The sequence below is a fragment of the Pituophis catenifer genome, unplaced genomic scaffold (assembly GCF_029215685.1).
Source record: "Pituophis catenifer annectens isolate HBS135680 unplaced genomic scaffold, rPitCat1.0.hap2 SCAF_2, whole genome shotgun sequence".
Taxonomy (NCBI): Eukaryota; Metazoa; Chordata; class Lepidosauria; order Squamata; family Colubridae; genus Pituophis; species Pituophis catenifer.
This window is the reverse complement of record NW_027256882.1, coordinates 196,769,816-196,794,245: the sequence shown is the minus strand read 5'-3', so window position 1 is coordinate 196,794,245 and position 24,430 is coordinate 196,769,816. Positions and strand designations below refer to the sequence as shown.

General features: G+C 40.0%; 2 protein-coding genes across 2 annotated transcripts in view; one reads left to right on the top strand and one right to left on the bottom strand.

Moving 5' to 3' along the window:
- Window positions 1-1,782: 1,782 nt before the first annotated feature.
- On the bottom strand, window positions 1,783-4,645 carry PURG (purine rich element binding protein G). The gene is made up of 2 exons (XM_070935412.1): window positions 4,470-4,645; window positions 1,783-3,538 (listed from the first exon to the last, which is right to left on the bottom strand). The coding sequence occupies exon 2, from the start codon at window positions 3,523-3,525 to the stop codon at window positions 2,512-2,514; it is 1,014 nt and encodes a 337-aa protein (XP_070791513.1). The 5' UTR covers window positions 3,526-3,538; window positions 4,470-4,645; the 3' UTR covers window positions 1,783-2,511.
- Window positions 4,646-5,013: 368 nt separating this feature from the next.
- Window positions 5,014-24,430, top strand: part of WRN (WRN RecQ like helicase) — a 66,702-nt gene continuing 47,285 nt past the window's right edge. Inside the window, exons 1-10 of the mRNA XM_070935408.1 lie at window positions 5,014-5,100; window positions 8,824-8,935; window positions 9,600-9,715; window positions 11,898-12,043; window positions 14,234-14,382; window positions 17,497-17,646; window positions 18,844-18,916; window positions 19,968-20,082; window positions 23,122-23,488; window positions 23,951-24,025. Of these exons, the coding sequence (XP_070791509.1) occupies window positions 8,861-8,935; window positions 9,600-9,715; window positions 11,898-12,043; window positions 14,234-14,382; window positions 17,497-17,646; window positions 18,844-18,916; window positions 19,968-20,082; window positions 23,122-23,488; window positions 23,951-24,025 (1,266 nt within the window). The 5' untranslated portion in view covers window positions 5,014-5,100; window positions 8,824-8,860. The remainder of the gene's footprint in view (window positions 5,101-8,823; window positions 8,936-9,599; window positions 9,716-11,897; window positions 12,044-14,233; window positions 14,383-17,496; window positions 17,647-18,843; window positions 18,917-19,967; window positions 20,083-23,121; window positions 23,489-23,950; window positions 24,026-24,430) is intronic.

Sequence of the window (24,430 nt, the reverse complement as noted above, 5' to 3'; positions counted from 1 at the left end):
ATATATATACACATACACATATATATACATACATACATACATACATACATACATACAATTTATATATATAAATTTTAAGGCTCATGTGTAATCCCTCTCAGATGCTCACATCTGTGTTTAAGTCATTAGTTGATTTGAAGAACATGGCAATGTGTGCCTATATACAGAGGAAAACAGAATCTTTAGTGGCACAGGAATACACAAATTTGGGACGGGGGAGGACAGCAACATAAACAGGGACTGCTGACTATCTGGCTCAATACAAAAACAAGATAAAGTAGTGCAAACTTGTACAGGCCAGTATATTAACTAATATACATTTTTACTGTAGTGGTAAATAACATTTTATCTATTTGCTAAACAAAAGCTGAAGAAGAAATGCATTCTTGAAACACCAAAAATAGAACATTAATATGTTTGTTTCTATTAAATTTGGTAAGGTAAAGTTTCTATAAAAATTATCAATTGAGGAAAGTTTTTTTTTTAAACAAAACTTTCCTCAATTATATATGAGGAAATAGGAGAAATAGAAAGGCAAGAGATGGGAAAATGTGAGCATCAGGAATTCATACATTCATGGATTCCATATTGTATAACTGGACGTTACTATTACTACAGGCATTGGGATGTGCATCAGCAAATCAGCAGAATGGTAATTTAGACTTAGACAATTTACTACAAGTCTGCTATCAAATCAACAATAGCACATTAGACCTCTAATTTTCCACCTTAGAACATATACTTTCATGCCAGTATTTACTTAGAATCTTTCATGACTTGCTCTGGCCCACAGACCATTAGTAACTGAAAAATTAAAACTAGATTTGGGTTTGAAATTAAACATTATTAGTTATTTTTGAAACAGCGAAATACTCATTAGGTCAAATTTCCAAATATTGGGTAAATCACCTAAAACAGTGACATTAATTTTCTTTTCCTTTGTCACAACTAGAGCACACATTTCTAAAGTTCCTTTGATGATTTTGGTGCAATCTTTTTTCTTTTCTTTCTAAATAAAAGCATTTGGGCAACTTTTCATACCAAATTAAATGCAAGGCTATGATCTCCACTTTTACTAACAATCCTTGAGAAAGGAGGTCACAGCATAGTTTTAAAATGGTGCGGAAATGGAAATGCCAAGAAGAATACAACTGAAACTAGAAAATCATGCTCCTTGGCTAGTAGAACACCTGGATATGAAAAAGAAATGAATATTGAGCCTGAACTAACCAATCTAGTTCTTTTAAAGAAAAAGTACTAGATTTCAACATAGAAATAGCTTACACAGTATCAAGGTCAAAAGCAAAAGCTTTGTCAGTCTGAACTCCAATTTAAAATGTGATTTACAGCACAATCCTTGCCATGTTGATGCAATACTGTATTTAGCTTCACTCTATTCAGTTCATTATGTTCCCATTTAAATACAGATAATTGAAGTCTTAAATGATGCCAAACAACTGTATATTTCATTTCTGTTTCATAAGATCATCTATTAGCTACCTAATACAGGCTTCTCCAGTCATTTTCTTGATTTTTTTAAAACATGGGTTAATGTTTAGCAAAATAAAAATACAGATTATAATTTGGAATAAATATTTAAGAGCTAAGATTTCAAAATAAGATCAATAGCTATTACTGAATACTTCAATTGCACCAATGTGAAATCTGATCTGCAGGATACCAACTAACTGATGCACCAAAATCTCTCAAAGTATTTTTTTTTAAGATAATCAGAAATTATTCTAATGTTTTTCCACACTGTAGACATTTAACCTTCCTGTTTAGAATTTTAATTCCAACCATTATTCATCTACCAAATTCCCACATCACAGCAACTTGCTAGAACCACTTAACCCCACAGATATAAAAATAGTTTTGAGATTTATACTATTTAAATAAGCTCTCCTCACAAGATGTCAACAATTCATACAGAAGGGATAACATGATCAACATTAAACATAGATATATCTTTTGGAGGGGGTCACTTAAATTACTGGGTTATCCTATGATTAGGTACCCATACCTAATCAATGATGAAATTAATCACTGGCCAATTCTTCCTCCCTTAAAAATATTTTATCATAATGAGCAGATTAACTTAGTTAAATATACCTTTTCAAATACAATCATTTAAAATTTAAAGGTCAGTTTTGGTCATAAATGCTCTTGGTTACTATTACAACACATCAATTCCATCTGGCTTATTTGCATCATGTTACACTGCAACACAAACCTTATACATATTCTTTAAAGATTACAACAGTTAGTGGTATTATACATATTTGATAAACTTGTGAGGTTAAGAATCAGAATCACAGGGTAATTAATTGTTCCTATAAGAAACCAGAGAAGTTGCTGGGTGTAATTTAACATGAAAACCAGACCCATATATTGGAATTATCTAATAACAGGGAAGAACTTACAAAAAGAAAGGCAACTTCTTCCAGCCATTACATTATCAGTACCTCCTGGCATTTCTCTGCTTTGATTCTTGGCCCATTGAAAAACATTCTAATCAAGACCCTCTTGTTCTTCTCCACTGTCCACTCTGATATCCATTCTTTTCTCTTTATGGCCGTTGTAAATTCTCCTCATTTCCTCTTCATACTTGATAAAGTTTTCTCCAAATCTTGTCCATGCTTTGTATGGGACAGTTATGGTGTTACGGTATGGAGGCCTCACTTCACTTACCTTCAAAAAAATACCATACCTGTTAGATCCCACATCAAAGTAGAACCTCTTGTTGTCTACCCTGAAGGAAGTCCCCTCTGGGAGTTCAGGAGGATCATCCCCTCCACTCCTCCTTTCTTCTATGTCTCCTTCCCCATATTCTTCAATAAGTTGGACCAAAGCATCCCTGAATTCAATCATTCCCTGTGCTGGAAGGACAATAGTCTGTTCCTGCCCCAAACTGTGACCAAAATATCCTATCATGCCAGGTCCTCTAATCAAGGTTTGTCTAATCCTTAAGAAACGTCCACGCTGATTCTCCTTTAGGTCTAGGTAATATTTCCTATTATCTCTTTCGATATATTCAGTTTTTAAGACGCTGTGAAGATGTTCCTCAGATCCCACTGAAGCTGGAGGCGAGGGTAGTTGATGGTGTTGCCGCCTTCTTGAATCTTGTTCTTTGCCATTAGCATGGTCATTCCGGTGACTCTGGCTGCTTTTCAAACCCAAATGGGCATAGTGTTCTATGAAATCACCCAGGCAATCTTTCAACTCAGAAGCTACTGATAAAGATAGAGTCAGTTTGCTTTTTCTGATATTGTCCTGCCTGCCTCTTCCTATCCAGACTTCGGCTATCTTCAGAAAACGGCCTCGGGAACTTTGCTTCACGTCCAGATAAAATCTCTTTTTTTGGATGTCCACTCTTTTGGACGCCAGCTCCTGGATTTCCATGCAGCCCGCCTGAGAAGAGGAGGCAGGATAATGATACTGCTGCTGGGACTGGGAGTAAATGCTCCTGTGTAGGCCAGAGCCCCCCACACTCCTTCCTCCTCCTCCTCCTCTGCCTCTCTCCATCTTTAACCATCAACTGAAAATAACAAATATATAACAAAGATGCATAACACCATAAACATCCAGGAGATCCATTTCGCTTTCCTGGCAATGGCCTCCCTGCAGGTAATTAATTTCCCCAAGAAAGTTATTTCACCAACACTTTTGTTTTTTAACCTGGTACATAGAAAGTGGGGGGGGGGAGGTGGAACGGGGAGGAGTTATTGTAGAAAATCATGTGCTAAATTGCTGAATGTCTGGCCGATATCGGTTAAAGGCACAGAATCCATTTAAAAAAAAAAAAAGAACCAGCCTTTTCCACCCTTACTAACCCTGTTCCTACAAACATCAGCGACATCCCTACATCAGCAACGTTAAACCGTTGGCAGGGGTAGCTTCTCCTGCCACGAAAACGTAGCTAGAATACAAGGAGAGTTATTTCACCGGGTAATATTTTATTTTTTAAAATGTATCCTGTGTTACGGTATCAATCCTGTGCTTGGGGATTCGCTTGATAAAGCCCCGATCCCGCGACTGAAGCCTTTTCTCCGTCAGCTGCTGAACGTCAGGCTTTTCCTGCTGGAGCCCAAGCTGCCTATGGCCCCGCGGGGAAGCGTGAGCGGGGTGGGGGGAGGCAAGACCTGTCTCTAAGAAACAGGGCAGCCCCGACCTTCCCGGACGGGCCTTCGCGCCACCACAAAGCCCGATCGGGTCAAAAGACCTGTCGCCTTCAAGACCGTCTCCTTCCCCGTTATATATATAAACGGACAGCCTAATTCTAGGGGAGTCCTCCCGTTCTCCCCCCCCCACCGCACACCCTATGGGCGCCCGTACAAATTGCACCGACGGCCCCGCCAGGCGCCATGACACGCAATTGAGCCGGGGCGGGGGGAGGGGGGGAGGAGCGGGTTAGCCAGAGGAATGGGGGGGGGAACAAAACCCCACAGCGCAGGCCGGTCGACACTTACTCCATCCCTTCAACTGCCTCTCGCCGACTTGCTTCTCAACCAGCCGCGGCCGCTATCCGCCCTGGCCCCTGCAGCGCTCGCCTTCCCCGCGCGGCCGCCTCCGAGAGAGGGATGAGTGCTCCGCGATGACGGGCGGGTCCTATTGCCGCTCGCTTCTTCGCCCTCCTCCGAGGCGCTGCTTCATCTTCGGCGCGCGCCAGCCAACGTCAGCCGCCCCAGCCGCAAAGAAAACGAGAAAAAGAAAAAGAAAAAACAGCGTGCCGAGCGGGCTGAGAGCAGGGATCTCTTTCTCCCTCCAACTTTGAAGCGCCTCGTCTCCCCCCACCTTTCTTCCAACAACGATAAACTACATCCCCCAGAATGTCTTGCGTTGCCGGCGGCTGGCGGGCGCGGAAGCTTTGGTGCGCATGCACCTCACCTCATTTCACCTTCTACAGTTGACAGCGGCCGGAAAGAAAGGCGGGGAGGGGAGGGAAGGAGGAGTATGGCGGCTCGTGACGTATTTTCACTGCGACAAATAAGTGTTGGTTATGGGTGACGGTTTTCTCGTGAGCTTGGCGGGAAAGAGACCGAGAGAGAATTTTTTTCCCTATGGCGGGAAAAATTTCCCTAGGGGGAATTTCGGGATGAGGTGAGTTTCTTTTACTTCCAGCGCGACTATTAGGATAGTTAGCTATTTGCATGTGAAATTATCTGGCATCCGTAGCCATCAATACTCCTGTTGCATTCATATGCAGCTTTTCCTCTGGGACTTAGTTCTATATTTATATAATAATATAAATATAATCGTCTCACAATAAGGCCACACCTCTATAAATATTTCCTTGATAGTAAATCTTCTTGAAAGGCAGTTCTTATATTGATCTGTAATTGCCTTTGAATGTGATGGTTTGGGTATATGCCTGCCTCTGGAATCTAAATCTGTTTTCTAAGTGACAGATATGATTGTGACGGATGACAGATATATTGTTTTGACTCCAGCAGCACAATATATATTCTAAAGTAGCACTTGATTGTCATTTTCAATGTATGTGTTCAACCAAAACTAACAGAAGAAGCTCTTCTGAAAAGATTTTTCCCCTTTTTCTTTAGCTACACTGGCCAGGAAACCAGGAGAATCAGTTCTAGCTCTGCCTTAGACATGAAAGCTGGCTGAGTGACTTTGGATCAGTCACTGTTTCTCAGCCCAACCCACCTCACAACCCACGGCTGTTGTGGGGAAAATAGGTGTAAGGAATATTTGGTAAATTGGCTGCCTTCAGTTATATATAAAAAAGGCAGGATAAAAATATAATAACAACCAGAATACCCTTTTTTCCCCTCAAAGTAGACCAATTTATATCATACCCAGCATTCTGGATGACAGGTCAATAGGTGATTGACCTGTATATAGCTGCATTCTTTGCTTTCTTATCCTTTCCAATTTTTCTTGTTCTTGCTCATTGAAAGTGAATTGAAAGACAATGCTCCATCAGGTGTCCTTCTGCCAAAGATGAATTTACAATAAGAAAACATGAATGAATTTATAATAAGAAAAATCATTATGAATGGTATTGTGAGATCCCATATATTTCTATTGGGACGCTGGCATTCTGGTGGGAGGGGGAAGGATTGGAGGGATCTCTATATGAAGTTCCTGTTTCTGTTTCCTGCTGTGCTGTGGGAAGGTTTTTTATTTGCAACAATTTTGTTTTTTAAGTGGGAAGATTAAGTTCCTGCCAATAAAAGCTCCTTTTGGAACAACTTTAGTTTCAAGAGTCCTGCTTTCTTGGGAAGATTTGGTAAAATAGATTACCTAGGATACTGAATCTCTCACCAGGGGGTGGAAATGGACCCTGCAAAAGTCAAAGCAGTCCTCAAGTGGGAATCCTCCTGCACTTGCAAGCAATTGCAGAATTTTCTGGGGTTCACTAACTTTTATCGGCAGTTTATCCCCTCTTTTGCCCAAATAGTGCTGCCGATTACAAATCTGTTAAAAACCAAGGGGGTACATAACCGCAACCTAGCCAACCACTGAAGTGAACTATGGATTGCCAAGAGGCATTTGAGAAGCTGAAAAGACACTTTTCGGCCAAACCTGTGTTAAAACACCCAGACCCAGAAAAACCATTTGTAATTCAGGCCGATGCCAGCGATGTGGCAGTCGGTGTGGTGTTACTCCAAGAGAATGAAGAAGGCAAATTACAACCATGTGCATCCACCTCTAGGAAATTAACTGAAACTGAACAGAAATGGGCAATATGGGAAAAAGAGGCTTTTGCAGTCAGGTGGGCACTCCTAACTTGGAGACATTTCTTAGAAGGAAGCAAAATACCTTTCCAAGTATGGACCAACCACAAGAACCTGGAAGCACTCAAAACCCTATGGAAAATGTCCCCAAAACAGGTCCGATGGGCACAGTACTTCCAACGCTTTAATTTCACTTTGAAGTATTTACCAGGAGGAGAAAACTTTTTGGCAGATGCTTTGTCCAGACTACCGCAATACAACAGTGTTAAGGCGGAAGTAATTAAGCCCATGCTCCCAGCCTCCCAATTAGCAGCTAAAGTTGTCACATGCTCTCAGACAAAGAACAACCCCTCCACCTTAGGCAATGCCACCACCATAGAATTCAAAAAGGCCTTGGAAAAAGATGAGTGGTTTAGTGCCCATAGACATACTTGCATAATAAAAGATGGGTTAGCTTGGGTGGGAAATAAGCTGTATGTCCCAGCTAGGGAAAAGCTGAAAGCTATGCAAGCTTGTCACAACTCCAAATTAGCTGGTCACTTTGGTTTTGTAAAAACGTTACATTTACTGAAACGGCAATTCTGGTGGCCCTCATTAAAAAAAGACATAGAAAGCGCTACTGCTAAACGCAGGAAGGGGAAAACCCCCGATTTACTGCAGCCGGTGGCCAACTCTTTAGCACCATGGAGAGAGATCTCCATGGATTTCATTGTAGAATTGCCTGAGAGTTCTGGAAACACAGTGATCCAGATTGTCACAGACCTTTTCTCAAAGCAGGTTCACTTTGTTCCATGCCAAAAGATCCCTACGGCCAAAGCCTTGGCTAAGCTTTTTTTGATCCACATATAGTGCTTGCATGGGGCCCCACAGTATATTATTTCAGACAGAGGGGTCCAATTCACATCCAAGTTCTGGAAAGCTTTTTTGGACCTACTTGGAACCAAACAGGGACTTAGTTCTAGTCATCATCTGCAAACAAATGGGGCCATGGAACGAACAAACTCAGTTCTAGAACAGTACCTGCGTTGTTTTATCAGCAGGACAACTGAACCAAGCTATTGCCTTTTGCAGAAGTGGCCTACAATAATGCAGTTCACACTATCATACATTTTACCTCATTCAGAGTGGCCACAGGGTAAGAATTTAATGCTATGCCTGAGTTATCCTCACATGAACCAGAAATCCCCTCATTGAAACAGTGGATCAGTCATTTCCAAGCCATTTGGCCAGTGGTCCGCAAAGCCTTGGATGAAACCAAGGCTGCCTATAAAGCACAAGCAGGGAAGAAACAAATAGAACCTAGACCTTACAAAGTGGGGGACAAAGTTTACCTTTCCACCAAGTTTCTAAAATCTTTGCAGCAGTCTAAAAAGCTGGGCCTTTTCTCATCGTTTGTATTATTAACCCTGTCACGGTGTAATTGCAACTCCCTAAGTCATTACAGCAAGTCTACCCCATTTTCCATTGTAGTTGCTGAAGCCTGAAGTCACCTCTGACCTTCGTTCAGCTACTACCTCTGTTCTATCCCCTATTATGGTAGAAGGCGAAGAACATTTTGAAATTCAAGAAATTCTAGACTCTAGGAAATTCCACGGAGCCACTCGGTACCTGGTGGCTTGGAAACACCTCCCCTTCTCACACAATGAATTGGTTCACAAAAAACATGTGCACGACCCTAAATGAATATGTATATTTCATCAATTGTACCCTGACAAACCTTGCTGATTTTATGTTTTCTTTCTCTCCCTTTCCCTCTTTGTTTTCTTTCAGGTGGACTTCCCTTTTTTCTATGGGGGCGGCATGTCAGGTCCCATATATTTCTTTGGGGACGCTGGCATTCTGATGGGAGGGGGGAGGATTGGAGAGATCGCTATATGAACTTCCTGTTTCTGTTTCCTGCATTGCTGTACTGTGGGAGGGGTTCTGTTTGCACTGCTTTAAATTGCTGTTTTTTAAGTGGGAAGATTTAGTTCCTGCTAATAAAAGCTCCTTTTCGAACAACTTCGGTTTCAAGAGTCCTGCTTTCTTGCAAAGATTTGGAGAGGCAAGACCTTACAGGTATCTTTTAGCAATTAAGGTATTTTTATTGCTTCCAGGAAAAGTAATAAAATGTCTCTTGTTACAGAACATTTGCATTTGCAGAGGAATAAATTGTCAGAAATATGGATTCTCCACCAAATAAACTTCCCCTGTGGATGACGGAACCAAACAGTGAAGATATTGTAGATGACAAAAAGGTAGAAAATTGGAATATATGCTTGGCTCTTATAAAGCATGAAAAAAGACAAGTCCTCTAGGCAAATTTCCAATTTGCATGGAAATTTTTAGAACTGCTAATTTAGTTCTTTGTGGTTCTGTTGATTTTAGCTGGATGGCATTAAATAGGAATACTTGATGCTGTATTTTCAAGGTGTAAGAATATCCAAAATTATATCCACTTATAATTGGGTTACTAATTTTTGTAGGGAGGTTTTAAACATTATGTATTCAGATTGATTTTTAAACTGTCCTTATAGGGCATTTGATCAAGTAATTTTTAGACAAGATAGATTTTATTAGCTATATTTTAACTGTTTTTCAGTTTCTAATAAATATGGCAATTGAGAAAGAAGTTTTTCTTGGTAGAACGTGTGTGGATCCATTCTATTTGTTAAACTCCTAATCTGTGTAAACAGTATCCAAAATGCAAATATGCTTTAAAAATAAATTTGTATCTTTTTTGTATATTAAAATTGCTCTCAAATCAATTCTCACTTGGCTACCAGTAATTTAACAATCAAGTTGGTATTTTTCTACTAAGTTGGAAAGGACTAATATATTATGATGTATGGTAATATTAGCAAGTCATTACATAGTGTTCAAATTATAAACCAAGTTGTCTTTCACATTTTTATGAAGCAGAAGAATTCATTCCAACCAAGTGTCCTGGAAGATAACCTTCCATTCTTAGAATACAACGGCTCTATCATCTACAGCTATAATGCTGCGGATTGTTCCTTGATCTCGGAAGATATTCTGTAAGATAATGAAAACTTGCATTTTTCCTTTTTTTAGTGTGATCTTTCAAAATAATGTATATTCCAGTTGTATCTACAGTATATGTGTGTTTTATTTGATTATTATCATTATCATTATTCATAGCATTTTCATAGTAATCAGTCCATTTATATTATTTATATCTATTTATGTCCTCAGGATGTTATTATCAACCAGGTTTATATTAGAAGATTGGAAGGAGAAGTGAACTATTTGTAACTTGTCAGCAGAATGGGATCAGCAGTATATTGTTGACCCTGCCCAGTCCAGACAAAACATATAGCTATAAGTACAATTTGTGAACTAAAAATAAACTGTGATTATGGTTAATTATTTATTAAACAAATTTATATGGCTGCCTAACTCACTTTGAGTTAAAATTTAAAATCCACAGTCAGAAACCCATAAACCCCCATCCCACGCTCTCCTGGCAGCAACATTATCCCAGTAGATATACTTCTCTGATAGATGGGACCTACAACATACCCTGTTTTCTTCCTTTGGTGGTAGATGTAATTGGAAAGAGGCAGTTCTTCAAATATTTGTTGCTAAGGTTGTCTGTACTGGTCTTTGAACAACATGCTAAACCTAATCACAAAATGACTTAGTATAGCAATTGCACTTAGACTTATTACCTCCCCATGGTGCTTTTCAGCACTCTTTTGGCTGTTTACAATGTCAGCATATCACCCTCAACAATCTGGGTTCTCATTTTACCAACCTTGGAAGGATGAAAGGCAGAGTCATCTCATCAAGATCAAACTCCAGGCTGGTGCACTGGTGCCCCAGGCATTGCATGGATTAGATCAAATTGTTAAATTAATTTTACAGCCCAAGATTTTGCAAGTTTATTTAAAAGCAAATCATATTGTCTATATTCATACATAATTGTCAGGACCTGTTTGTTTTTTTAAAAAAAACTTTACAATTTGCAGAATCTTGGTCAAATTTAGTAGATTTGTTCTTAAATATGGTTGTAAGGTCTCCATTCTGACTTGTTTGATATTCCATATGACCCAGGCCAGAATACCATATCAGGATTTGTTTTGTTTAATTATACTTTATTTGAAGCTGGATCTCAAAAAATAAACCATATTTTAGCATCAGAGTACAATTTGAAAACATAGTTGGATATTAGTTTATACATTTTGTTTTATTTTCACCAGGACTTATTGCCTCCTAATATGGAATTCTAGTTTATCTCTAGTTTGTTTTTATACACCATTCTACAGAGAGTAAATCTATAGCAGTTTTAAAAAAAATTCCCCAGAGACTGCTTTTTTCAGAAATTCTTAATTCATTGCAACCATGATCTTTTTTCTATATCCAACTTTACCCTAAATATAAAGCAGAAGTGAGAATTTATTCTAAATACATAGAATAAATTCCAAATCATATACCCCTCCTGACAGCAAATTTAAGATATTCATTTGATAAAAGAGATTTAAAATAAAAGAGAAGGGATGGTCAGAGAAACATACTCATGCATATATTTAACTTCCTGCATAAAAATCGTAACAGCCTCCCCAAATCCCACAAACAACATATATGCCTCTCCACAAACACATAGGCCAGGCATGTCCAACCTTTCAGCTTGCTTGGGCCACAGTGAGTGAAGAGGAATTGTCTTGGGCCGCATATAAAAGATGTCTGTGTGTGTGCGCGCACACACACACGGAAACATGTATGTATGTATAAATAATGTTAAAAGTTTACAATCTTGTGAAGCCACATTACTAGCTAGGGCTGCATGTGGCCTGATATATAATCAATAGAACTTCATATTTCTACTTATTGCTCTTTAATAATTTCTGATGTATTCTGGTGGTATACATGTAAAAATTATTATTTGCAAATTGGAATCCAGTCTTAATTACATGTATTTTCCTTTCCCTTGTTTTACTGTCTAGTCCCTCTTTCCCTTATTTTTCTTAATCTTGATTATTTCATCAGAATTAATTGAAGGTGATAATGTAATTTTAAATGATAGTGGAAGAAAAGAAAGAGGGAGAGAGAACATTTTTGTTCAAAAGGAGAAAAAGGAAGGGAATGCATGTTTTTGAATTTAGTTTCTCATTTGACAGTGATGGTTTGTAAGAAGCCATTCTTTTGTGTTGTGTCATTAATATATTACTATGCCTCAGATACACTTATATCTTGCAGCAATACCTTGCCTGTTGGAGCTGTGTTAGGATTTGACATTGAATGGCCAGCCATTTATGCTAAAGGGAAGGAAGGAAAAGTTGCCTTAGTCCAGTTATGCACGTCTGAAACCAAGTGCTACTTATTTCACATCTCTTCTATGACAAGTCAGTACTATTTTATTTGATCTCTAAGCATGATCAATATTAGGATGTCTTTTTTTGCATAAATTCTCAGTTAATTTGCTTTTGTTTTCAAATGTTTATTATATAATGGCTCAGGAGTCCCTGTGCTCAGTCACTCAAGTCCTGGTCATTTCATGCCTCGACACTGCAATGTGCTGTATATGTGGGCTACACTTGAAGAGTTATTATGTTCTGTTCAGCATGAAAAAAAAGCTTTTGGAAGCTCTACAACTGATGTAGAATGCGGCGACTTGGGAAGTCTTTGGGACCCCTAGAGTGGCCCATATTGGTTGCCAGTTTGCTTCTACGTGCAATTCAAAGTATTAGTTATCATCTTTAAAGCCCAGCATGGCATAGATCCATGTTACCTGAGGAACTGTCTCACCACAATGGGGCTGGCCCACCCCGTTTGTGCTGGCAGAGCATGCATGCTCTGGACCCTATTGGTCAAGAAATTCCAGCTTGCGGGATCCAGGAGAAAAACCTTCTCTGCTGTTGCTCCTGCCCTTTGGAAAATCCTGCCCTCTGGGGTGAGATCCATTCCTACTCTCCTGACCTTCCTTAAGGGCCTGAAGATCTGGCTCTGCCAGATGGATTGGCACCCCAACGGGGGAATTTCACACTGGAGATGGTTGGTGGACCAATAGAAAAATCCCACCTTCCCTCTTGTGCATCCTGCTCCATCCCTCTCCATCTTTTAATTATAATTAACATTTTATTGTTATTAGAAATCTTTATTGTTTGTGGTTTTATTGCTTTTAATGTAAGCTGTTTGGAGTTGCCTTATGGCAAGATGGGCGGCAAACAAATTTAATAAATAAACAAATTTAATAAATAAATAATAAAGGTACTGGTTGTCACAGTTAAAGCCCTGCATGGTGGCATTGAATCAGGCTTCTTGTGAAATCACCTTTTTCTGGTAGTTTCATCCTGTTCCTTCAGTTCTGCTGGGATAGGCATGCACTGGGTTCCCTTGGGGAAACAATACCTCCAGAAGCATGCCTTCTCTGACATAGTCCCTGCCCTTTGTCACAGCTTCCCCTCCCCACTGGTGAGAACCAGGCACACCAGTTCTATTGGTCCTTTGAGAGAATGTGAAGGGCATTCCCCCAGCAATTGGGGCTGTAATGTTAGTGATGGGAGATCAGACACAACATTTCTTGGTAATGCAGATTTTATTGGCCTTGATCTATTTTGTGTCAGTTTTGTTTTAATGGGATTCCCCCCTCCCTCTTTTTATCAACCACCTAGTTTTCGTGGATAAATGAGTAGCCATATAAATTGGATTAATAACTAAAAATAATGTTAATTTGCAGATTCATTGACCTGGAAGTATACTGCTGTATATTTATGAAAAAGAATCTTGAACCTTCATTGTTCAAATTTGCCCCCCAAAGCGTTGAATGTGTTTAAACAAAATTTAAACATGTTCAGCTGTTTTCTGCTGTATCTACAGAATATAGGAACATTGTCCCCATGGTGTTTGAAAAAATATGGAGTCAATTATCCCTTCCCCAAAGAAATTGAATCATTTAGGGACATATGAAGTGGCCTAAGTACAGTAATGCTAAAGAAACCCAGAAGAAGCTTTTAACATGCCACACTACAAATATTGCCTTCTCAACTCAAGGTTTCTGCCATTACCACCACTTGAACCTGGAAGGCTTCTAGGGCATAGAGAAACAGTGGAGGGAAATCTGACTTTGGAATTTATTTTATAGCAAGCAATATCCTGCCTTGGTTTTATTTAATTTTAGAATTCAACAGATGTGATAGCTAGTTATATGTCCATATGCTTGAAAATAGTCTTACTATTGTGCCTTGTTCCGATCAAGTTTTACTACTTTTCCTGAACAAGAAAATTGTGAGGGCCAGAACTCTTCAGGCCCAGACCTAACTACCACTTATTAGCACATGAATAAATACTGAATGAGTAGTTGTTTACAAGCATCACATGTATTCTTAAATAAAGCAGAAGAGAAAGCAGATTCCAGAGAGAAAGAGTGGGTTAGCGCTATAAAGTCTTGAGTAATAGGATCGATATAAAATTACCCTAGAAGCTGTAAGATTCTCCCATTTTGGTTCTAAATTGCTAAGCAGCCTTTTATTATATGGAGTAGGCCCAGATTCAGTATATAAATAAATTTTGTGCTCATATTTTATCCCCTTCAGGTTTTCCTGTGGGACTGAAAAGGTTGCTTGAAAATAACACTATTAGAAAAGCTGGAGTTGGTATTGAAGGGGATAAATGGAAGCTGATGCGAGATTTTGAAATCAAACTGGAGAATCTTGTGGATTTGGGTGACCTTGCTAATGAAAAGGTAATTAGAAGAATAGAAATAAAAATAACAGAAATAGAATAATTGACCAAGTGTGATTGTACACATAAGGAATTTCTCTCCAGTGCATAAGCTGTCAGTGTACATACAAATAACAAAGTAATATAGTCATAAGTTACCTATAGGAGAAGGTAGCAGTAAAGATGAGTAGAATAATTGTAATACAGCCCTACTATATGGATATATATCCATAGACAGTGCTGTGGGAATTAGGTGTTCAGCAGAATGGTGGCAAAGGAGAAAAAGCTGTCTCTGTGTCTAGTTGTTTGGTATGCAATGCCCTATAGCCGTGATGGCGAACCTATGGCGCGTGCAACAGGTGGCACGCGGAGCCATATTAGTGGGCACGCCAGCTCAGCTCTGGGGCGCATGCGCGCGCCGGCCAACTGATTTTCGGGCCTTCTGGGCCCACCAGAAGTAGGTGGGCAACAGGCTGTTTCCTGCCTCTGGAGGGCCTGGGGGCGGGGTGGGGAAGGCCCGTTTTTCTTTCTTACCTGGCTCCAGATCCTCTCTGTGTATCTGGGAACGGCGAAAACAGCCTTTCCCACTCCTTTGGAGGCCCTACGGAGGCTGAAAGGGCCCATTTCCCCACTCCCGGTGGGACAGGAAGTGACGTTTTTTCCTGTCCCCAGCCTCCAGAGACTCCTAGAGAGGCTCCTACAAACTCCTAGAGAGGCTCCTAGAGACTCCTAGAGAGGTTCTGGAGGCTGGGGACAGCAAAAAATGTCACTTCCGGGAGTTGTGAAATGGGCCCTTTCAGCCTCCGTAGGGCCTCCAAGGGAGTGGGAAAGGCTGTTTTCGCCGTTCCCAGATACACAGAGAGGATATGGAACCAGGTAAGAAAGAAAAACGGGCTTACCAGGCCATCATGTGCCAGGAGCGGAGGGGGGAGGGGGTTGCGCACACATGCGCGTGGGCATGTGCGCGTGCGACTCTCCCCCGCCCCCCCCTCTCCTGGCACGCGATGGCAAAAAGGTTAGCTATCACTGCCCTATAGTATAGGTCCTATAGGTCGACCTCGAGGCCTCTTATATGTGGAATGCCTCAGGGGTCGGTCCTCTCGCCCCTTCTGTTCAACATTTATGTGAAGCCGCTGGACGAGATCATCCGTGGCTTTGGGGTGAAGTACCATCAGTACGCTGATGACACCCAGCTGTACATCTCCACCCCAGGCCACCCCAACGATGCCCTTGAAGTGATGTCCCAGTGCCTGGAGGCTGTGCGGATCTGGATGGGGAGGAATAGGCTCAAGCTCAACCCTTCCAAGATTGAGTGGCTGTGGTTCCCGGCATCCCGATATAGTCAGTTGACTCCATCACTGACTATCGGGGGCAAGTCTTTGGCCCCCGCGGAGAGGGCGCACAATCTGGGAGTCCTCCTGGATACGCAGCTGTCCTTGGAGGAACATCTGACGGCTGTAGCCAGGGGGACCTTCTGTCAGTTACGGCCCTTTCTTGATTGGGATTCCCTGTGCACAGTCACTCATGCCTCGTCACCTCTCGCCTGGACTACTGCAACGCTCTCTACATGAGGCTCCCCTTGAAGAGTACCCGGAGGCTCCAACTGGTCCAGAATGCGGCCGCGCGGGTAGTCATGGGAGCCGCATGGCGCTCCCATACAACACCTCTCCTGCGTGAGCTGCACTGGTTCCCAGTGGTCTTCCGGGTGCGCTTCAAGGTGTTGGTTATCACCTTTAAAGCGCTCCATGGCATAGGACCTAGTTATCTTCGAGATCGCCTGCTGCTACCGACGGCCCCCCATTGACCTGTGCGCTCCCACAGAGAGGGCCTCCTCGGGGTGCCATCAGCCAAACAATGTAGGCTGGTGACCCCCAGGGGGAAGGGCCTTCTCTGTGGGGGCACCTACCCTCTGGAATCAGCTGCCCCCAGAGATAAGGAGAATCCAAGACCTAGGTGCCTTCCGCCGTGTCCTTAAAACCTTCTTTTTCCAGCAAGGCGGGCTGGCCTAACACTTTTTAAAATGTTTTTAATTGTCTGTTATTGTTTTTAATCATGGGGCCAAATTTATATATATCTTTTTAATTGTATTTTAATGTTTGTAGTTTATGTTTTTACTTGGCTGTTCACCGCCCTGAGTCCTCAGGGAGAAGGGCGGTATACAAATTTAAAAATAAATAAATAAATAAATAAATAAATAAATAAATAAATAAATAAATAAATAAATAAATAAATAATAAACGTCCGAGGGGAGGAGTTGAAATAGTTTTATGTCCAGAATGTGAGGGGTCGGTAGATATTTTCTCAGCCCTCTTTCTGACTCATGCAGTATACAGGTCCTCAATGGAAGGCAAGGCTGGTTGAATTGTTTTTTCTCTGCAGTCCTAACTATCCATTGAAGTCTGTAACCTGTCCTGGACATTCTTTATTGTGCTTTTTTCATGATGGTTCTAATGTTAGGTTCCATTTCAAATCCTGGGAGATTACAGAATCCAGAAACTTGAATGTCTGGATTCTAGAAACTTGAGTGTGAGGACAATGCAAAATAGCTAGTCAGTTACACAAGACAGCAAATGCTTGTTAATCAGAAAAATACACTGTAAAATGGTAGTAATATAAGAGAATAGGGAACTAAATATCCCATGGTAAGATTCCCTGGATTTACTCTGGCACACAACATTGATTAATTTTCAAACTGAATATTGCATTCCTTATTTTTTATTTCTATAATATGTTTTATGAATTTTGAATGGTAAGATAATTTGAATTTGTAACAAATGTCTTGTATGTTCCACCAAATTAAATCTCAAAAAAGATATGCCTAGATTTAGGTTCTCAACATGATTGTTTTTTGAAAGTTACATTTATACTGTATGTTACCGAATTTAGAGGTATGTCACATATCGGTGGACCTTTGTTTGGTACTACTAATGGATTTCTTGGTGCCAACCTTATTATGGAAGCTGTTACTGTAACCATTTAGCAGAATAAAAATGGCTTAAAGACTTATTGTGTGCTCTGAATATAGACTTACATTTACCAATAAAATTGTCTTATTTTGTCAGTTTTATTAGAAATGGGTCAGTATTACTATGTTTCAGAAGTAATTTATGCTTTACTGTTGCAATCTCATTTTTAGCTAAAATGTAAGGAGATATGGAGTTTAAATGGCCTTGTCAAACACCTATTCCACAAACAGCTTGTGAAAGACAAATTGGTCCGCTGTGGTAACTGGGAATGCTTTCCATTAACTGAGGAGCAAAAGCTGTATGCAGCTACAGATGCATATGTATGTACAAAGCAGCTTGTATTTTTCTAGGTTACATTAAATTTGAAAACCTTGCTTTGGCCTACTTACTTTATTACATCTCAATGTTGTTATTATTATTTTTTTAAATTTGATTTATATGCCGCCCTTCTCCGGAGACTCAGGGCGGCTTACAATGCGTTAAGCAATATAAACTAAGATATGGAAAAAGGCCTTTGATTATATGTATAATCTGCTTAGTTTTCCATATTTACTAGGCAAATAATTGCAGAATCTGTTTGAACCAGTAATGTATAGTTACCAGAACAAGAAAAACCTGGGGTTTTAAGCAAATGGTTTAAGGTCCAGGCTTGCTTATTTTGGATCAAATGGGGTTTAATTATAACACATGAACGAAGGTAGAATGTGATATATATAGGCAATGGCTAATTTAATTTCCATTAGACAAAATGTCACTGTTCTATTAGACAAAATGCCATAGCTTTCTAAGTTTAAAATCTTATTTAGTTTCTTGTTCTTTACTTCAAATTCTTTAAATTTTTATGATTAAAATTTTCTTTCATTCAGGACTGAAGGCAGACTCGCCTCGTGTTGTCAAAATTGTTGCTCCAAAGTCAAAATTGTTGCACTAATATTTTAGTAGTTAATGAGCAATTTCCAGAACTGTTTAGAAAGTGAGGTTTGTCCTTTAAAAGTCTTTGCCATGGTTAGTCTTGTCGTCGTCTGGTGTCACCTTCTTAAACCTATGAGAAGCAGCTGTCCCGAGCACATGTAGGTGATCTCCTATCCTCTTCTTAACCAGAGAGGTTCCAAGGAACCAGTCTACTCACCGGTTCCTTGGTCTTTGCAGTAGTCGTTGGCTCTGCTTTTTGCTAGTTTGTCATGCCTTTCCTAGAAAGCCCATGTTTGTGCCATTTTATGCTGATTCTCTGCTGTGTATAGGTACTTATTTTTTTTCTGTGTTTATAACTTTGAGGATGTGTTGTCTTCCTTCTAAATAATCAGGATTGATGACCTCAGATTCCCCAGTTTGGTACACTGCCTAAATGTTGGGACCATAGCTCCCAGATTTCAGCCATTTTTGTTGGGAATTTGGGAACTCAGGTCACAGCACATCTGAGATTAGAAAAGATTGCCTTAATTTTTTTAAGTTGAAAGGAGGGTGTTCTTATTGCCTCTACATTAAAAACTATTCTTTTTCTTTTCTTGTTTTTATAGGTGGGCTTCCTTATTTACCAAAACCTAATAAATTTGAGTAATGATAAGCAGATGCATATTTGTTTAAAAACAGGTGAGCTAAATCAGAGAACAGCAACTTTTTCATACAGGAGGCACAATTTCACAGTACTATGGGGATGGAGGCATACATGCATGTACACATACACAAATCAGTTTTTTATATGCACACACTATTGAAGGCCACATTATGTAGGTTATTCAGCACATTATTGTGCTGAACTAGGAGTGGAGAAATTCAGATTCTTTCCCTCTCTTAAGCATTAGAAATTGGCTAGTTAATATTGGATCAGTCATTCTTTCTCAGCTCTAGATAGGGTAGATTACTGTCCACAACCATAACCCTTCATCCTATCATGAATTGATTCAGATGACAAAAATAAACTTTTTGAAAATTAAAGTATGGCAAAAATGTTACAGGCATATGAGAATGCATAAATCTTTCAAGACGTGATCCTCTTGTGACTTTGAGACCACATACATTTTTAAATTTGGAGTTCAGTGGATAACATGGTGTTTTGCATCTTGTTTTATATGATCCTGGCTAACTGGGTTTTCTGAGTAATGCAGTAATCCATCACAGAGGTTATTATGACTATTTTATTTTTGTCTTCCATTCAATTGTATCCAATTCTCAAAGATTGCCTGGACAAGTCCCTGCAGTTTTCTTGGCAAGATTTTGTAGATGTGATTTGCCATTGCTTCCTTCTTAGACTTGAGAGAAAGTGACTAGCCAAAGGTCAGCCAACTGGCTTCCTGCCTGTGGTGGGCCTAGAACTCAGTCTCCTGGTTTCTAGCCTGATGCCTTAACCACTATATCAAACTGGCTCTCATTATGACTGTACTAATGAATAAACAGAGCAGATGTTGGTGAATAGAGTTCAAAGGTAATTAACATCTGCAGAAAACATGATAGAAATCCCTCCCTAAAAATCCAAAGGTTGTATAATCCCATTTAGCAATCCATTAATTAACTTGAATTTAGGGAGTCAGATCAAAATTTAAAGACAAGTGGACTGATTTAATTCCTTAATTATAAGTGCCTTTTCAATATTTAAAACCCAGATGACATAGTAGTTAATAAAATTTCTGCCTTTTTTAAACAGATGGAAAGTTGCTGCCGAATGAAATTAAAAATGAATTGACATCTTTGTCCAAGGAGGTGCTAGATTTGGCTCATTGTGTTCCTGCTACTTTTCACCAATCTATACATATTCAAAGGTAAGATACTGTTTATTTTAATCTATTGGTTTAAATCAATATGAATATTTAATTCAGTAGATTCTTGCAGTAAAAGAACTATTATTTCAGTGGGTATAACTGAAAGAATAGTGTACAGAGTTTCCATGTTTGTAGTGACGCCTTTGCTTGGACAGGAACTTTACTTGAGGCTGGGGCTCTGAATATGTTAAGGGCCCCCACCTCTTAGTTTTACTGTTAAATTGAATAATTACTTTGTCTGCTGTATATCTAATTTGTACTGTTTTATTGGTTTGAAATATTTTACAGTATTGTTTTAGAATTGTAAGCCACCTAAAGTTATCCAGTGATATGGGCGGCTATAGAAATAATAAATAAATGTATAAGCCTTGTTTCATACTATATTCTATTGTACTTCCAGCCACCCAATTCTCTTAAACTCCTAGTCCTGCAGTTTGTACTCTTTTACAATTAGTTGAAACTCGAGTGAATGGGAACAGTGGTATTTATTTGAGGGAAGTAGTCAGTTTGTGAAGATTTGGTCCATTTGCTTGCTTTCTGATTTGGGGTTACAACAGAGACCAGCAAACAAAGTAAACAAAAATAGGAGTTAATGTGATCTCTTGCTTTAAAGACTAAGATTGAGGTGAGTGAAGTAATAGTATGAACTCTTGACTTTCAGTGAGCAAGTCCATTCTCTTGAACCAAAGTGACTGAGGTGGAGATGGTTACAGACCTGATTTGGGATGAGTTTGATCCTGTTATTCCCGAGGAAGTGGACAGGATCATGGGGAAGCTGAGTACCATCACATGTGTGCTGGACCCGTGTCCCTCCTGGCTCATTTATTTGGCTCAGGAGGTCACACGTGGCTGGATCCAGGCAGTGATAACTGCCTCTTTGGGTGAGGTGAATTTCCCGGCCGCCTTGAAGGAGGCGGTGGTGAGACCCCTCCTCAAGAAGCCTAGCCTGGATCCAGCTGGTGGATGATCTCTGGAGGGCTCGGGACAAGGGTTATTCCTCTGTCCTGGTCCTATTAGATCTCTCGGCGGCTTTTAATACCATCAACCATGGTATCCTGCTGCGGCGCCTTGAGGGGTTGGGAGTGGGAGTGTTTTACGGTGGTTCTCCTCCTACCTCTCTGGGCGTTCGCAAGCGGTGTTGGGGGGGGACAGAGGTTGGCCCCGAGGCCCCTCATGTGTGGGATCCCTCAGGGGTCGGTCCTCCCCTTCTGTTCAACATCTATATGAAGCCACTGGGGGAGATCATCTGGGGTTTCGGGGTGGGGTATCATCAGTATGCTGATGATACCCAACTTTTTATATCCACCCCGAATCAGCCCAGTGATGCCCTCGACGTGATGTCCCGGTGCCTGGAAGCGGTGTGGCTCTGGTTGGGGAGGAACAGGCTTCAGCTCAACCCTGCCAAGACAGAGTGGCTGTGGATACCGGCATCGCGGTTCCAGGAGAATATTCCATCGTTGGCTATAGGGGGTGAGGTGTTGCCCCCTGTAGAAAGGGCGTGCAATCTAGGCGTCCTCCTGGATTCACAGTTAACTCTGGACGACCATGTTACGACCGTGACCAGGGAGGCATTTGCTCAGATTCGTCTGGTGCGCCAGTTGCGCCCCTACCTGGACCGTGATGACCTGCGCACAGTCACTCATGCGCTCATCACCTCCCGGATCGACTACTGCAATGCTCTCTACATGGGGCTGCCCTTGAAGACCACCCGGAGGCTTCAGCTGGTGCAGAATGCGGCTGCGTGGGTAGTGATGGGAGTGTCCCGACATTCTCATGTTACACCTCTCCTGCGGGACCTGCATTGGCTACCGGTTGCCCTCCGGATGAGATTCAAGGTGCTGGTAATTACCTATAAAGCCCTACATGGCTTAGGCCCGAGGTACCTGGTGGACCATCTGCAGCCAGCAACAGCTCCCCATCACCCGGTGCGCTCTCACAGGGAGGGCCTCCTTGGGGTCCCGTCAGCCAGACAGTGTCGGCTGACGACTCCCAGGGAGCGGGCCTTCTCTGTGGGCGCGCCTACTCTGTGGAATCAACTCCCCCTGGGGTTCCGGATGGCCCCTGACCTTCGCTCTTTCCGCCGTGACCTCAAAACATGGTTATTTGGCCTGGTCGAATTGGACTGAAGGGGTTTTTTAAAGGAGATTTTATTGGTTTTTATATTTGAATACTGAATTTTATGTGTTTTTTCTATTGTTGTGAGCCGCCCTGAGTCCTTTGGGAGAGAGGCCGGCATACAAGTTTAATAAAATAAATAAATAAAATAAATAAATATAAAGGTTTTCACCAAATCTTCTGGGATAAAAAATTTAAATTATTGTTTTAAACTGGGTGAATGAACAAACAAATAATTGGTGTTCAGTTTAAGTAAGAATGAAGATGCATATTAAGACAACTCCTGCCCCAATTTCACATATACACTTGAGAACTGAACCATCTGAAACTACCCAAAAGCGGGATCTTGGGTTCAGTGGAAATAACAACTTGGATTATGGTAGCTGTGAAAAAGACAATTTTGCGTTAGGAATAATTAGGAAATGTGTTGAGATGAAAACTCCAATGTTATAATATTCTTATACAAATCTGTGTGTATGTCTATATCTAAAATACAGAGTTCAATTCTGGGTTGAAAAAGAACATAATGGAATTGGAAAAATGAAAGAGCAAAATAAATGTGATCAGAAAATGTGAAGAGCTTTGAGCCTCTGCTTAGAAAAGACAACCTAATGGATATGAATGTACAGTATAGTATCATGTATTGAATGGAGAAAGTGGATGGGAAAGTTTTTTTTCCTTTTAAAAGGATGGATGAACTAGAGGTCATCCAATGAAGTCAATTGGACAGTGGTTTAGAAAAGACAAAAAGAAGTTATTATAAATACATACCTTGTTCATCAAATTATCATTATTTGAGCTTTAATTCCATTAATTTTAATTTTTAACTTGTATTCTTTTGAGTGTTGTAAGCCATCTTGAGTATTTGTATAAGTAGAAAGTTGGGGTGTAGATAAAAAAACCTATTTCATATTTTTTCCATAGTGCAACAGAAATATTGGCTGATATTTCAAAAAATATTAAAGCTCTAAGGGACATATTACTTATTAAATCTAATTGCCAAATGGAGCTGGAAGAGGCTGCCGATGGAGTATCTAAATTGACTTCCAAGATCATTTGTAAGTCAGATCATAATATTGACGACAAAACAGCCGGTGTTCAAAACCCCCATATAAAAAATGAAGAAGAACTTGGTAAGAAAGAGCATACAGTGGATGCTTCAGACACAATCTTTAAAAAATCTACAGAAAACGAATTCTCAATGTCACTAGACATAACTGAATATGAACTTCAAATGATGGAACGTCAGGCTGAGGAAGAAATGCGACTTGAAGCAGCTGGTATGCCTGAGGTAAATATAGGTAATTGCCTTTTGAGAAAAGATGTGATGTTTAATTGATCAACCATCTGGTCTTTTTCCAGATTTTGGCTGTGATATAACAGCTAAGAAAATATTGTATGTTAGGATTGCCAAATGACATTGATATAAAGTCTAGAGAAAGTCAGTTTGTTCCAACAATGAAGAAACAAGTTGTTTCTCTTATCCTAAGAATGTTGTGGTAGGATCAGATGGGCTTTGTAATCCTATGTTTTTTAAATTGCTCATCTGCAAAGCAGAAACTTTCTTGGCCCACAAATATTAATGTAGTTTTATACATTTTATACATTTTTATTATGCATAGAAATGTTAATAGTTTATATAGGTTAGAAGGTAAACTCAGATTACTTGTTAGTTTTTTTCCACTGAAAAGCTAAGGAACAGAGCATTGGAATTAAAACGAAAGAAAAAAACAATTTGAACTGTTCTGTTTAGGATTTACAACCTATAGAAGATGATCATGGTGCCACCATGGAAAGTGATTATGAACTTGAAATGGAAATGCTTAAGGTAACTTCCTTCCTTCCTTCCTTCCTTCCTTCCTTCCTTCCTTCCTTCCTTCCTTCCTTCCTTCTTGCTATTTATTTATTTATTTATTTATTTATTTATTTATTTATTTATTATCAAATTTATATAGTCAGCAAGCTCACAAAAATGACTCTGGGTGGCATACAACAATGAAATAAAACAATGAATTTTATTTATTTTGTATTAAAGTTACATGGCATCTATCTCGTATAGGCACCTTACAACCAAGTAAACACAAGAAAATTAAAATAATAAATATTAATATTAACATAGATTAAAAATAATCAAAGTTGGAAAGGGAGGGAAAATGCTCACAGGATGGAGGTGGAGAATTATCTTAGTCCATTAACTACCTCTGGCATGACCTGCCCCCATCAGGCCAATTAG